The following is a 16,164-nucleotide window of genomic DNA, read 5'->3' as shown; positions in this document are numbered from 1 at the left end:
GGTTCGCCATCACTGGTATAGGTTCTCCTGCTTGAGCAGGGGATTGGACTGGAAGACCTCCAAGATCTCTTCCAGCTCTATCCTATCCTATCCATCATGTAATCTGATGTCCATTTTCAAACAAAGGAGCAAAAAATGTACAATACACTGTGACATGGATCTAAAGCAAGATATTTTCATTTCTCCCATTTTCCTATGTTCTATGTCTCTCTTTATACAACCCAGGATTGTATTAGCCTTTTTGGCTGCTGCTGCACATTGCAGGGTCATATTCAAGTGATCATCCACTAGGACTCCCAGGTCCCTCTCACAGTTACTGTTTTTGAGCCAAGTCTCGCCTAATCCGTACTTACACTTTTGGTTTTTCCTGCCTAAGTGTAAAACTCTGCTTTTCTCCACATTAAAATTCATTTTGTTGGATAGGGCCCATTGTTCAAGTTTGTCAAAGATCTTTTTGGATCCTGAGTTTGTCTTCCGGGGTGTTGGCTATTCCTACCAGTTTAGTATCATTTGCAAATTTGATGAGTTCCCCTTCCATCCCCTCATCTAAGTCATTTATGAAGATATTGAAGAGTACTGGGCCTAAAACAGAACCTTGTAGTACCCCACTACTTAGTTCTCTCCATGTGGATGTAGTACCATTAAGGACTACTCGTTGAGTACCATTTGTCAGCTCAGATATCCCAAAGCCTGAGAAAAGTTTTATTCTTAAACTAAAGCAAATAAGAAAAAAACTGTAATGTGTCAAGTGATGTGTGTGTTTATGTGTGACCCCTCTGGCTAAAATAAATCAAAGTCTAGTTTAAAAAAAAAACAGACTGAAGGTTAACCTTTGTTGTTATTACAAATCGCTTCAGAAAACTGAATTTCTAATGCTGGAGGCCTATCAAATAGGATTCCAAAACCCAGTTTCCAAACCTAACAATTGGAACTAAAAGTACTATAGTCATTCACATGAAATGTGATGCTACCATTTCCTTCCCATTCTGATAGAGCCATAATCTTCATTTTCAGCCAAAAGCTGAAAGGCTTGGACTTTCAACAAAACAATAGAGGGGCAGGTATAGGCATGGGGAAAAAATCACAGGGACAGAGTTGGCTGCCTTTGGTGTGTTTATGCCTTTGTGGAGTTTGTTTTTCTGGAGGCATTTTGGATGTAGGCCATGTCATGTGGGACAGGACTACAGAAAAAGAAAGAGGACAGCATTGGAGACACACAGCTCCACATAATACACACTTCTCCTTTTGTGTGATCTGCAGAATCTCGTCTTCTTTGAAAGTAGATGGTCAGGTTGGCTATCTAAAAGGTCCCAGTGTCTTTCTGTTGCCAGCTTTTTTGTTCTGTTGCTCATTTGCAAGTGGCATCAAAACAAAGGAACATTCAGAATCTTTCTTGGATCCTGGCATTTGCTTTACAATGACTTTGCCAAGTCAGTAGTTACCCTAGCTTATTTTTAGTATACAGGGAAGTTGGGTGGCATGGAAAGGCGAGAAGTTCAGACATAATTTGAGGCAGACAGTTGTTGCAGGAGGGGAGACTTAATAGAAAAAAAGAGAGATCTGCTACAAACTTTTCAATTTATATCACAAGCCACTACTTACCCAATCAGACCTCTTTTATGACTAGTGACAAACAATGAAAACACAAATGGCCGTATGAATTATAAAAGCCAAATTGGTTCTGTTAGATACTTGCTTTAACTACAGTGGTTTCCACCAAGGTCCTCTGTTCCGGCGGGAACAGAGGTTTAATCCTATTGGTTGAAGAGTCTGACAGCTCCCTATAAAAGGGCTGCTGTCACTCAACCTTCGCTGGATTGTTCTCACTTGTTGCATTTAATAAAGAGTTGTATGTGCTTATCCATTACCCGATCCAACAGGTTCCTTTTCCGGCTCTCACGCTTAAGGCTACAGAACACTCAATATTAACAACTCTTGAGAAAACTGATTTGAGGTTGAAATGTAATCGAAATTGCATACATGCATGTACACACAAATACAGGCTTCTATGGACGTTTTGATCTAATCCTGCAGGGCTCTGCCTATGGTTTAACCTTTGTTTTAACTGAGAGCCACTTTGGGGTCATGGTTAAGGCACAAAGCCAGCTGGGTGATCTTGGATCAGCCTTAGGAAGGAGACAACGACAAACCATTTCTGAAGAACCTTGCCAAGAAGAAACTGCAGGGATTTGTCCAGGCAGTCTTTGAGAATCGAATATGACTGAACAGAAGAAAAAAAAGTTTTGCTAAAACAGATTCCCCCAAGCTCCTGAAAATTGCCACCGGGATTCCAGCAACACTGATTTTATTAATCAATCAAGATAAAGTTAGTTGCACTGAAGTATGCCATGGCTTTTGTCACCACGATAAAGCTTTATTAGATCATCCATGAATTTGCTCAATAGAAACAACAGTAACAGTACAATAGAATTGGAAAGGACCTGGAGGATCCCTTTGTTAAACACAACGGTGCTAGATCTCATCTACAGGAACTACAGAGAATGAACAAGCAACAGCAAGACCATGAGATTACCAAGGTGATAAGCAATGGAAATGAGAGGGTCATGGAGTAGAGATCTCTTTTGGGGGGGGAGGGGATAGATGACATATTGATCAGAATCGAGAACAAAGAAGGGGGGACCCTATTATCCTTTATGATGGTGGTGCTTCCTTCCTTCCTGCTGTTTCAAACAGCAGGCAAATTAATAAAGTATTTCATATTTTTCAGATGAGATCACCTAAAAGAGACAGCCCTGCTCTCTTCATTTAATCCCTCTCCTAAACTTATTTTTCCTGTGATAATTTTGATTTAGACTTCCTTAGAGCCCACTTACAATGTGATCAGATCACTCTTTTGGTAGTGGGGATTAATGTTCAATGAAGCCATGATACTGACTTATCAAAATAAGAAAAAGAATTGAATATTCCCGATTGGCTACATAATAAAAATTAGAACAAAAAATAATTGAGAAAATTAAACCTCTGGACTCCAAGAATTAAATGTTTCATACTGAACCAGAAAGGAACTACTGTATGTCCATGGAGAGTGAAGGGGAAGGCTAGGGAACACAGCTCCAATACGCTTGATAGTCTACATATAATGGACATTGTTCTGGTTCTCACCAGTTCCTCTAGGCTTCTTGCTAGCACTATTAATTGCAACAGCAGCTACTCACAACATCAGTGCATTTGTGAGATTTCTTTGATTCTGCACTGTAAGAAAACATAGCATATTCTGGACCATAAAGGCTGGGCACAACCCAGGGGTGGGTTCTGGCGGCACTACTACCGGTTCGCTCGCATGCACGCTTTGCACATATGCATTCACAGTACAGTTAAAATTGTTCGGTGCATGCACAGAACTGAAAAACAAGATGGAGAACTGGTTCGGGGATGTGGCAGGCCTTGGTCGCTGCCGGTTCCAGCAACCCAGATCGCCAAACCACTACCGGTTCGGCCAAACCGGTCCGAACCAGTAGGAACCCACCACTGGCACAAACTCATACAAAAAGATCCAATTAACAAATGAAAAGAACCCTGAGCCTGCCTCTCCCTTGCATCATCTCTAAGGACTATGGAGCTGTTATATAAGTCTAAGTGCTGTTGCTATTGCTAAGTGCTGCCTCTCCAGTGACTTGAATCAGGGGCCATGGTTTTTCCTAGACTGGAATGGAAAAAATAAATCTGATCCACTCCTTTTTATGGGTAATCAAGGAACGTAGCAACTATCTGGGAAATGAATTTCTTGCATCTACACTGTGGATGCTCCCTTGATTGGGAATATTTTTTTACTCTCTTGCTGAAGGTAGAAAATCAGTATCTTTCCACAACTTAACTAAAGCAAGAATTACAAGAGGTGAAGAATTCCAAACCTCTTTAAGCAGCCTTTTTGGGCCTTGGGCCTTTTTGAAATCAAGAGAAGGTCCATATGGCAGTATAGGACAATATCAGATGGGCAAACAAATAAGCTACTCAGAAAATCTTACAGGATTTATTTCACATCAGATTCCCTAAGGACCAATGTCTCTGCAATCAGACTCCCCCAACAAGACAGCCTCTTAAACCATGGTGGGCTTGCCACTCCAAGCATAGCCAAAGCCCCTTCCAGAGCCCTTCCTATTGTGTCTTGGCTAAAGCAGAATGTTCCTGGAGCATCTTGTGGATGTAACTGGAGAAGCATCTTTCCACTTTGTTAATGCAATCACCACGATGCAATTCCAATGTTCAGATTTCCTAATGGAGTAGAGCTGCTGGGGGGGGGGGGGAGCAAGCAATACTTTGATTCATCTAACCTAACTGGCAAGGTCAGGTTCCCAGAAGTTGAGGAAAGCAAGCAGAAAATGGCTGGAATTCACAAAAATCAACTAAGCTTTTGGTTTCCTTGACAATGCTGTAGAACCCCCCCCCCCCCCGCTTCCTACTCTATTCTGAATTACCCAATCCTTGGCATCCTTTCCCCCCACAGCCAGGATAATCTAATTCCCTCCACTTCACAGTCAAAACACACATCAGCCCTTCTTCCTCTGCCCCCCACCCCACCCCCATTCCCCTTCCAGGAATGCATGAAGTGCAAGGTAATTTCCATAGCAACTAATTTCATTCCAAGAGACTAGCTGGCTTTGACTGGGGAGCAGACACACATGTGTATAAAAAACTGGGAAGAGGGAGGAGAGAGAGAAATGAAGAAGGAACATCAGACCAAAGCTTCCCACCCCTAGGAGAGTAGTCACAATCAATCATTTATTCAGCCTTCACTGTTTTATATTTGTAATCAGGGAGGCAAGGCCAAAATGAGAGACCAAAAGATGAACCCAACACTGCAGATCAGATAGAAGCTAATGAAATAGTGTGTTTTCCGGTAGACTTGAGGGAGGGGCGACTCCTGGGATATTCTCACAGCCAGATTAGTCCAAAGAAATATCTTTTAACCTCCTCCTTTCCCTGTGGCTCCCAGTTCCTCTCAGTCCTTTGGTCCAAGCACTGTGTTTTGGTTCCCAGAGAGAGTGAGTAACTTCTAATAATTGATTCTTGAATTGGATCTATTGGCTACTTTAAATTATAAATTCTCTGAGCTGCTATCTTGCAGAGACAGGGTCCTCCGTCTCGCAGCAAGCCGAGGGAGGGCTTATTGGCTTTTCGCTCTCTCCTCGTGAATTTCAGGAGCTCTGACCAGTCCCTGGAACTGTGGGGGTGTCAGGCTCCGTTTCTGCAGCTCCGCAGGAGGGGCTGCCACCTAGAGGTGCCGATCAGGCTGCGGATGGCTTTATTAACATCAGAGAAGCCGCGCCTGAGCGAAACGAGCCGCGGCAAGCTATTTTGAGCCGAGGCTGAAGAAAAAAAGTGGTTTAAAGCGCACGGAAACCTCTGGTGGTCATTTTGGAAGTGCGCACGTGGGGGTTGCCATTTTAGAAGTGTGCATGTGAAGGCGGCCATTTTCTGGCCCTGGCGCAGCAGCTTGTAACGCGGTTGGAGTCGGGCGGGCAAGCTTCAGCCTCGGCAGCCCAATAGTTATTCCCGCAAGGCCCTTGCAGCAGCTGGTGGCTCTGGACACCAGCATCCTCAGGACACGTGAGTGGCACCAATGATGGAGAGCAGGCAGTCCACTTCACAGGCCCCGCGGAGTGCCCTAAATGAGGCCAAGGAGGGAGAGATGGTTGGGCCAAGGATGAAGGCAACAGCAGCCAAGCCTTCAGCAGCCTAGCGACCCTCCAGAGCAACCCAGAGGGATGAAAGCCGGCGTCAGAAGGCCCTGGAGAAGAGGATTCCTAGGGCAGAACAACAAGCCCAGGCCAACAAGCCCTCTTCTCCAGTCAGATCCAGGTCTCCCCCCAAGGCCTGAATCCCACCAATCGGCCTCTCCTCCCAGAGGGTTTAGTCCTTCTTCCCCCTCTATCTCCCCCACTGGGGCACGCAGGCAATCCGGTCTGGAAATTTCTCCATCCCCTCCTGCCTCTCCTCAAGGGGCCAGGGATGTGTCCAGGGATCCACTAGAGGGTTCTTCCTGGGATTTCCTCCCTCCCTACACCCTAGCTCTGCAGGGTCCTGCTCCGGGACTTTCGGAGGATGTGTTTGAGGATCTGGAGTTGCTCCCTGAGAGCATTAAGAGACTGATTTCCTCAGCCACTTCAAAGGGAATTGTCTCTGCAGTTTTCCTAAGGGAAAGGCATCCTTCTAGGGAGCCTCGGTCCCAGGTTTCTCAGGAGCTCCCAGGACATGGGGTTCTCGGAGGATGAAGAGACTCTCCTCCCGGAGCCCTCGGCCTTTCCAAATCTCTTTGCTCCCCCGATGTTTAAACCCTTGCTACACAAAGCTAGGAAGACCACTAAGGTTGGGACAGGGGACCCTGCCATTCCTCCACCCAAAGACCCTAATTTGGTCATGTTCTCCAATACAGTGACCAACAAGGAGGAGGTCCCAGCTCCTCCCCTTTTTCTAGAGGTGGTAAAGAATCAGTGGGCTCACCCTTCCACCTTTCCCAACCCAGGGAGCAATGACCGCTGCTTCTACAACATGGAGCAGGCCTTCTCTCAGGCGTTTCAATTGCCTAATGTGGACACCCCAGGAGCCTTCCTTGCCAATGCCTCATCCGTAGTGTCAGGTGATGTGGCTGATAAGTTGAAACCAGAGGACAAGCGGGTGGAACTTATGTTACGTAAGAATTTTAACGACTCTGCGTAGGCCGTAAAGTCTGCTGCAGCTGCCTCTTATTTCAACCGATCAGCGGTCATGTGGCTCTGCCAGTTACAGGATCGCATTCCTATTCAGGATGAGCGACTCCACCAAGATATCACAAAGATAATTGCTGCCACAGTTTTCGGCGGTTGCCACCCTTGATGCTGTGAAGTACTCGGCCCAAGCACCAGCCACCTTGGTGACTTTCTAGACGGTTATTGTGGTTACGTAATTGGCAAATGGATAACAAGTCCAAGTGGAGTCTGGCAGCTGCCCCATACACTGATACTAATCTCTTCGGTGAATCCTTAGACCACATCAGCGGTCATGTGGCTCTGCCAGTTACAGGATCGCATTCCTATTCAGGATGAGCGACTCCACCAAGATATCACAAAGATAATTGCTGCCACAGTTTTCGGCGGTTGCCACCCTTGATGCTGTGAAGTACTCGGCCCAAGCACCAGCCACCTTGGTGACTTTCTAGACGGTTATTGTGGTTACGTAATTGGCAAATGGATAACAAGTCCAAGTGGAGTCTGGCAGCTGCCCCATACACTGATACTAATCTCTTCGGTGAATCCTTAGACCCCATTCTCACAGAGAATAAAGAGAAAAAGAAGGTCTTGCCAACCAATACCAAGAAGATGGACAACCATCTGTCCTCATACCGTAGACATGCCTTCAGGGCCCCTGAACAAGAGTATCAACAACACAGATATAGATCTGATAGGCAGTTCCAGAGGCCCTACTATCAGGAAAGGGGTATGTACCAGAGCCAATCCAGGCAGCCCTTTTGTGTATGTGTGTGTGGTGCTTCCGCAAAGAGAAATGACCCCAACCCCAGCATTTCCATTGGCGGCCGCCTGGAGCTCTTCGCGGATCAGTGGAATCGAGTAACATCAGATGCTTGGGTAAAGACCACAGTCAGGAACGGCCTCCATCTGGAGTTCCTCTCCATGCCCCCGACCTTCGTCAGAACCTTTCCACCGTCCCGGGACCTGGAACGCCGTCGTTTGATGTCCCTAGCCATACAACATCTGCTGGACATCCGGGCGGTAGAGCTGGTCCCGGAGATGGAACACGGGTTGGGTCACTACTCCAACCTGTTCGTCGTTCCGAAGAGCTCGGGGGGCTGGAGGGAGATACTGGACCTCAAGCGCCTCAATCGGTACCTGGTATACAGGCACATCAAAATGTCATCCCTCAGGTCCATTCTGCAGGGCATCAGACGGGGGGATTATCTACCGTCAGTGCATCTGACAGAAGCCTACCTCCACATCCCTATCCTCCCTGTCCATCGCAGGTTCCTTCGTTTTTCCCCACAATGGGCTCCATTTCCAATGCAGGGCCCTTCCCTTCAGCCCTGCGCACATTCACAAAGCCCACTCTCAGGCCCGGGCCGTCCACGACCTCAAACTCACCATTCGGACCCTATAGGCCCTGGGATTCTCTGTCAACTTCCCCAAAAGTCATCTCTTGCGCTCTACAAAGATCTTACACCTGGAGGCAGTGATAGACTCCATGGGGGGCACGGTTCGACTATCCTCAGAGCGGCTCGTCAACCTTCAGGCCCAGCAAGGCAGGTACGTGCAAGCGGTCAGTTTCCATCCTGACCTTGGCCCGCCTATTGGGCAAGTTGGTGTTGTGCATAGGGATTGTCCCCTGGACACGGCTTCATTCCCAAACTCTGCAGTGGGCCTTCATCCCATTCCAGGGGAAAAGCATGAGCAACGCTCCACGACTCATCCATCTACCAACGGATGTGCGTCTATCCCTGCGATGGTGGTTCTTCAATGTGGATCAGAGTTCTGGGAGCCAGATCGGGTGACCATCACTACAGACGCAAGCCTGTTCGGTTGGGGAGCGCTCATGGACTCCAAGATGGGACGGGGGGGGACACTCATTCCAGAGCTCTTTGGCTAGAGGCACTGAAACTCGGCTCCTGGGCGGAGAGACATCTTGCGTCAGTGGTGCCGGAGCACATCTCGGGCATGGCTAACCACCAGGCCGATTGGTTAAGCCGTGTGACTGTGGACCACAGGGAGTGGCAGATTCTTCGCGAACTCTTCCAGAAGATTTGTAAGAGGTTCGGCAACCAGTTGATGGACTTGTTCGCAACCCTGGCAAATGCCCAGCTCCCGAGATTCTTCTCTCAATTCCCAACCTGAGCCACAGAAGGAACAGGCACTCTCTGGAGCAAATGGCCTCTGGGCCTATTGTATGCCTTTCCCCCGCTCCCTGATACCAGGGATGCTGAGGAAGGTAGTGGTAGTGAGGGCAGACATCATTTTGATAGTGCCTCACTGGTCCAGACGGCCTTGGTTTGCGGACCTCGTCCAATCTCCATCTCCCCCGTGGAGGATTCTGTGGGAGGAGCTCTCCCTGCGCCAGGGAGTCTTGATCCATCCGGAGCCCCAGTGGCTCCACCTGACCGCCTGGCGCTTGAGCGGACCCTCCTGAGAAGTGCCAACTTGTCCTCCCAAGTTATAGCAACCATCGAGGCGTCCAAACGCTCCTCCACCACGCGGATATATAATTCCAAGTGGCCAGCATTTGTTAAGTGGTGCGGCCCACTCTGGATTTGTCCAACTGAGGCTTCAGTCGCTCAAATTCTGGAGTTCCTCCAGAAGGGCTTGTACGGGGGTCTCTCCCACAACACCTTGAAGTATCAGGTAGCCGCCCTGGCCTCAGTTCTTCCAGGGGATGACCATTTGTCTCTGGCCCACCATTCCCTAGTCAAGAGATTTCTGAGGGAAGCCGCTAAATTACGCCCCCCCCCCGTCCGTAGGTTCCCGACTTGGGACCTGCCCCTTGTTCTTAGGGCCTTGACGGGGGTTCCTTTTGAACCCTTGCGCACTATTCACCTTAGGTTCCTATCTCTCAAGGTGGCATTCCTTGTCACAGTGACTTCAGCTAGGCGCATTTCCGAGTGATGATCTCTGTCAGTTTCACCAGGATAGGGTGGTCCTACGGCTAGACCCTACCTTTCTCCCTAAGGTCAACTCGCCCTTCCACCGAGCGCAGGAGGTCATCCTTCCCATTTTCTGTCTGTCGCCCTCCCATGAGGGGGAGCACTTTTGGCACCGGCTAGACGTTTGTCATACCTTGCGCATTTTGATGCATGTCTTCCTTCCGTAAGACAGAGGCCCTCTTTATTTCATTCCAGCCTGGCTCCTTGGTTCCCTCTGCCACCATTGGCAGGTGGTTACAACAGGGCATCTGTACGGCCTACGAGTCCTCGGGCTGGGTCCCCCCTTCGGGGATCATGGTCCACTCCACACGGAGTGCGCTACTACAGGAGTGTGGGCCATGAGGGCTCCTTTCGAAGACATTTGTTGGGTGGCTACTTGGTCATCCCCGACACCGTTCATCCGCCACTACCGGCTGGATGCCTTTGCATCGGCCGAGGCGTCTTTTGGGTGTAGGGTTCTACAACAGGTAGCAACTGCCCCTTCCCCCGAATCCTAGTTTTCCTTCCAGAGACTAAGCTCGGGTACGTCCCAGGAGTCGCCCCTCCCTCGAGTCTACCGGAAAAAGTACGTTGGTCCTTACCTGAATGTTTCTTTTCGGTAGACGAGTGGAAGGGGCGACATCCCGCCCCACTCAGACATAGGTGATAGTCAGTCAAGATGAGGGGCAGGGGGGTGGTTTTTCCCTTGCTGTTGTCTGTTTTTTTGGCAGCATGTTCTGGTCATGTGACTTCGAGGAACTGGGAGCCACAGGGAAAGGCGGAGGTTAAAAGAGATTTCCCTCAGTCTTTGGACCAATCAGGCTGTGAGAATATCCCAGGAGTCGCCCCTCCTTCTCGTCTACCGAAAAGAAACGTTCAGGTAAGGACCAACGTTCTTTCTCTTCAGGAAGACCAGATTCTATATCAAATTGGGTAAATTATAGTGTCAGCCCTGGAGGCCATCTTTTCTTTTGGATCTTTAGGGCTGCCACACTTAGTGTTGTGGGAAAGTGGGGAAAGTGAGGGCCATTCCACGGTTCACAAAGAACAGTTGTCACCAGTGATACATACTACAGGGAGCTGCAGCAGCTAATACATACTGCTCCTGTAAAATGCATAGACTTGCAAGCAATCGAATGCACAATTAAACAACTTTACAATTTAAAGCTCAATTAGGTTATCTGAAGTCTTAATGTGGTCACAGGTCCTTTTTTTTTGCAGTCCCCAGAACTCACTGTGCTTGTGCCCTTTAATTGCAAATTGTTAACTATAGTTATCATGATGACAATGTCCAAAAGACAAATGAAAATATAAACAAATAATTTGAGCCAAATCTTTGAATAGACTCTTGCATTTTTAGTTGCAAATCTCATGATTTTTGCCCACTGTGGAAATTCTTCTGGTTCTTGATTTTTATGCATAGTCTGATGAAAAGATTGCTACTCTTGATTAAAGAGGTTTTTTAAAAACAAATTCCAAAAGGACATTAACAGGCTTCCCAATAAAGCAAAAGAACCTGAATATTTATGGAAGTAAATGTAACACTTAATGGGTATAACATACATCCCCTCCATTGCCTTTTTTGGTTACTGCAGAAGCTATTAGCCATAGAAACATGCTTAAGGAACAGCTGTTTGTAACCATATCCTCCAAACTAATTGAAAGATAAAAAAAAGTTCCTCCCAGTCCTGAACATAACACACCCAAAATCAATGAAAGGAGAAATACAAGAGTGTAATGGAGATGGTGTATTGATAAAGAAATATAATTATGGCAAGCAGAAGCTCTCTAGTGGGCATTTGTCATTCAAGATTACAACAGTAATGACGTTGAAGCAATAATTCAATCTTTTTATATAAGGCTTCGCAACCAATATATTTATTTTTAAAAAGTTTGATTTCAGTCCACTTTCCTGGGAAAATGCTAAATCATAATAACCCATTAATCTGTACCTTTTCATTCAGAAAGAAAGCCCTAAAAAACAATCTGCATCCATGTCACTGGGCACAAAAAGGGAACATTACCAGGAAGTTAGGTGCTTTTAAAAGAAATATCAGTTATCAGCTTTCCTAGTTTGAAAAATAGTGGAGTGAATTTTGATATAAATTTGGTTTTGTTAAGAAGAAATATGCCCCCTACGTCCCTTAATGAAAGACAGCCCAATCCTATGTCTACTGAGGTTTGTCCTAAATATTTACAGGAATGCAGCCATAGAAATTAAGGAGAACAGAACCTACCGGTATATAACCTTGTTCTTTTGCTCCTCTTTGAAGCATGGAACTGCCATTCCATTTTAGACTTCAGAAGTATGACCAGAAGTCAAGTTCTCTTATACCAGGAACTCAAGACTGACAATTCAATCTCAATTTCTACAGAAGGAAGCAATATTCAAGCAACAAGTATTTATAGTGCAGTTGCATAGAAGGCAACTCAGAATGAAACTCCACTAACTTTAAAGTTATAACACGTAAAGTTATAAGTAGAAGTCAAATGGGTTTGTCAAAAACAGATCATGCCAAACAAATCTTATTTCATTCTTTGACAAAGTGACTAAATTGTTAGTCTAGCAAAATGCTTAGTGAAACCCGGTTCAAAAGCAGTAACTGTGAGAGGGATCTTGGCGTCCTAGTGCAGTGGTTCTCAACCTTTTCCTCCCCACGGACCCCCTTTAAATACCTTTTGTGATTTTAAAAAAGAGTTTGGAAAACCATTTGTGCAGAATGCTTGAGCAGGGAATTGGACCAGAAGACCTCCAAGGTCTTCCAACCCTGTTATTCTACATTCTATTGCCAAAGCAACTATATAAAAGAAAAGTTCCATTTATTTCTATAACCGTCACATGAATAAATATTACTCAATACAGAAAAAGGCAAAAGATAGCATAACAATATATGTTGCCAAAATTGTTAGAAGGCTCTCAAAACTTCAAATTTAATTATTTCACTGCAGATATAACATTTTACTTGGGTGACTATGAGAAACTCTCAAAAACCAATGTGTCTGATACTGAAATTGGGACATTATGGATGAGAAGTGAAACATTTTTTAAAAAACAACAACACTAAGAATCTTTTGGAAAAAGCACCTGGATAATTAACCTCCACAGACAAGTTAATGGATTGTCTTTCATTCCTTTCCTTTTCTTCATACATATAATTCGATGAATTGTTAAGGCAACTTTTGTCATTACAAGTTTCCAAATCACCAATGCATTACTGTAGTTTGGGTTCCTTAGCTCTCTCCAAACTACAATAATGTATTGGTGATTTTGGAGAATCAAAAGAGGTTTGAACTGCAATCATTATGCTGGAAGAAGATCAATAGTGCAAGAAAATGCTGAAGACAACACTCATGCAAACAGCACTAGCCAGGTTATAAACACCTAGATGTCAGTTCCTGCTCACATCACCAATATAAACCCAGTCTCTTTTAAGCTCTGCATCAGGAGATTCAAGCCAGAAGTTTATAAATCTCCCCTAAACGTTATTGGAAAATTCATCAGGCCACACACAGATATCAGGAGGAACAGCTTGAACAATAGGTTAAACAAATCTGCCCAGGATTGGCCATCCTTCTCCAAAGGGAAATTCCAAGCACCCTGTAGAGAAGGCAGAACTGCAAGATTCACAGGCATTATTAAGTTAATGTTGATGCACAGGACAAAGTTCCTCAGGTTTGCTGATTCTCCCTGCTGATGCATCCTGCTGCTTCCCCACACCCAACAATCAACTCTCCCCTTCACTGTTGGAGCCTGGTTGGGGCACAACAGAAAAGATAAACAAGCAAACCAAACAACTATTGTATATACTGGACCGCAGGAAACCATTAGCAAATACAGGAAGCTCTTGTTGTATTTTACAAATGCAGGTTAAAGCAATTTAAATATGTATATGTATGTATGTATGTATGTATGTATGTCTCTCTCTGTGTGTGTGTGTGTGTTAGATAGATAGATAGATAGATAGATAGATAGATAGATAGATAGATAGATAGATAGATAGATAGAGTCATTCATAGTGTCATGTTGTTTTGAGTATGAAATTTTCTTGCTGTTTCTCTTGCAGAGGGCAAACTTTGTCTGTGCCATTCCAATGTGCCAGGAATAGCTTGTGCTATTCTAGCAATGAGGCTAGAGTTAATCTCTGATTAGACCCAGCAATTTACAAAAGGCATCTTTAGGACCTTTCAGTAACAGAAAAACTAAAGCTGATGGTGAAAAAAGGCCTGTTCTAATAATATCAACCCCCAGAAACAATGCAGGATACTTAAAATAAGATAGAAAATGAATGACAAAGAAGCTTCCCCTAAGTTTCTAAGCAACTGGGAGAGAAAGAAGCAGTAATGCCCATTATCTATCAGCTATTTTCAACTAGTAACCACCAACCACGTTGGATTACAGTTGGCACAATTCCCACTTATGCTGGTAGGAATCTTAAAAGACAAGGTTCACACCGTTGGTGGGCTTATATAATAAGAAATACCAATATCACATAGATCAAAAATGTGTCCAAAGTGTGCTGTGCCTTTTCAATTTCAACTATTATCTCTCTTCTGTCTGTTAAAAATACATACGAAAGAATCTTCCTCTTCCTTCTTTTTCAAGTGCTTCCCTAAATTATCTTTCTAAGCAGAAGAGTAATATTTATTTTCTGCATGATACCAAATGCATTCTTCAAATTCTATGTCATTTGTGGAGTGGATGTGTTCGCTGAGGAGAGATATTTTGAATTGACTGTGAAAGTCAACCCTCTACAAGTCAACATCCCCAAATTCTTTTCTTCAGTTCATGTTTATCAGAGACGTAAATCTCTTTTTTGTTTAATATACTGTTAAAAACTCTCCTTCCTCAGCTTGATGGAAGTTTTTGTCCTGGGCTTTCTTTAGCCCAAGAATCAACTAAGCAGGCTTTTCTGACCAAACCCAACTGGCAGCTGGTCTTGAAAGCCCAGGTTGTTAGACTTACATTAACCCAAATACATTTTAAATTAGAAATGGGCAAGCTATGTCTACCGCCATTACTTTTCACAGACTTCTCAAACATTTATTGGAATTCTTGTAAAAAAGTTCAGGATCACCAGCAGTGGACTATTTTGGAGCAAGAATGTATTCATGGGACAGATCTCCACTCTGGTGAAATCTGGGCCAGTCTAAAAAATAAAAATAATTTTAAGTAGTTAGCTACTCTTGTCCTTCAATCTTTTAATGTCAAATACTCCCTTTGCTCAGAAAGCACACGCTATTGGTATTCTTTATGGTGAGTGATTTTGAGTATGAGAGTGCAGGTTCTATGCAAAGTATTAAACAATCATGCTACCCCATATCTACCCCAGATGCATGTCAGACTAAACCACAGAAAGATCTCTAAGCGGCTGCTTGGGACACCAAGCCTTCCTCCCATGTGATGTTGCAGAAGCTGGCATATCCAACAGAGATCTATCAAGTGGTCCAGTCCTCTGTAGGGGCAATATTACATATTGCAACTTTTTTCCAGACCAGACTGGGAACTGGGTTACTGGTTATGGTGGCACAAACACAACAGCTTTACATTTCCAAAATCAAAAGTATTAAAGTACTTCCTCCTTTTCTTCCAGGTGGTCTTGCTTACCTGGACCAAAAGATACAGTTTCTGTCTATCTATCTAAACCTGCCCTATAATTCTATAACACTTAACGAAGCAGGAAATTTTAAAATCATTACTCATGAAGATGAACGACTCACCCACGATTCCCATTCCAAAACCACGCTTTCCTTTTACGAGGCCAAGAAAGGAGAAAACAGACCAAGAGTAGCCAAAACAGAAAAGGGCCTGGAACCAGGATTAGCGCCCCGGGGCGTCCTGGGATGAGCGTCTATTTAAGGAGAGGTGGAAGAGGGCGCTAACGGCGGAAAGGGGCTTCGCTGCGGGGGGCGGGGGGCAGAGAACTCAAACTTTGCTTGGCGAAAAGGACAAGGTTCAAGCTTTACGGAGGTCTGGAGATAAACAAGCCTAGCCCTGGGTTGGGGGCATGAAGACCAAATGGTGGGAAATGGAGACCAAAAAGAAAAAGCGGGAGGGATAAACCAGGAAATCGTAAGCACGGCAACTTCCAAGGAGAGCGCCCAGGCGAGAGGGCTGCGCGCTTGCTTACCCAGAGCTCCGTGCCCCAGTCCATGCTGGCTGCGCTCCCGTCGTGAGCCCTCGCTTCCTCTCGTTAGGCCCACCCGAAGCCCAATTCGCCGCTGCCGCCGTTACCCACAGAATCGTACTCCTCCGGCCGCACAACCTCAGCGCCTGCTTGGGACACTCCCTGCTCCGCCCCCGTGTATCCTTAAAGGCGCAGTCAGGAATCGTCAGCCCGAGCCTTGTTTTGCGCCAGGACGGCTTGTCTCGTCTCCGGTCTCTTTTCGCCTTCCTAGTAAACCGCCCAGCCCGTCCTTCGCCCGCCCGTCAGGATCCAGAAAGTCGAGAGCGCCATCCTTTGAGATGCCGGCGTCGCTGCTCCTCTCTGGATGATGCTCAGTGCCCGAGCCTACGTTGATTCCTCTAAGGTAAAAATCGAGCG

General features: G+C 45.6%; 1 protein-coding gene across 2 annotated transcripts in view; it reads right to left on the bottom strand.

Annotated features, from left to right (window-relative positions):
- Positions 1-15,900, bottom strand: part of TRIP10 (thyroid hormone receptor interactor 10) — a 77,743-nt gene extending 61,843 nt beyond the window's left edge. Inside the window, exon 1 of one of the 2 annotated variants that reach the window (XM_081947223.1) lies at positions 15,751-15,900. In XM_081947223.1, coding sequence (XP_081803349.1) covers positions 15,751-15,774 — 24 coding nt within the window. In that variant the 5' untranslated portion in view covers positions 15,775-15,900. Of the gene's footprint in view, positions 1-15,340; positions 15,432-15,750 lie in introns of those variants that run through there. The other variant, XM_081947224.1, reaches the window with a different exon arrangement.
- Between the last annotated feature and the right edge of the window lie 264 nt (positions 15,901-16,164).

The sequence above is a fragment of the Natrix helvetica genome (assembly GCF_964273705.1).
Source record: "Natrix helvetica genome assembly, chromosome: 1".
Classification (NCBI taxonomy): domain Eukaryota; kingdom Metazoa; phylum Chordata; class Lepidosauria; order Squamata; family Natricidae; genus Natrix; species Natrix helvetica.
The sequence above is the reverse complement of the archived record's forward strand: the minus strand, read 5'-3'. Positions and strand labels throughout refer to the sequence as shown.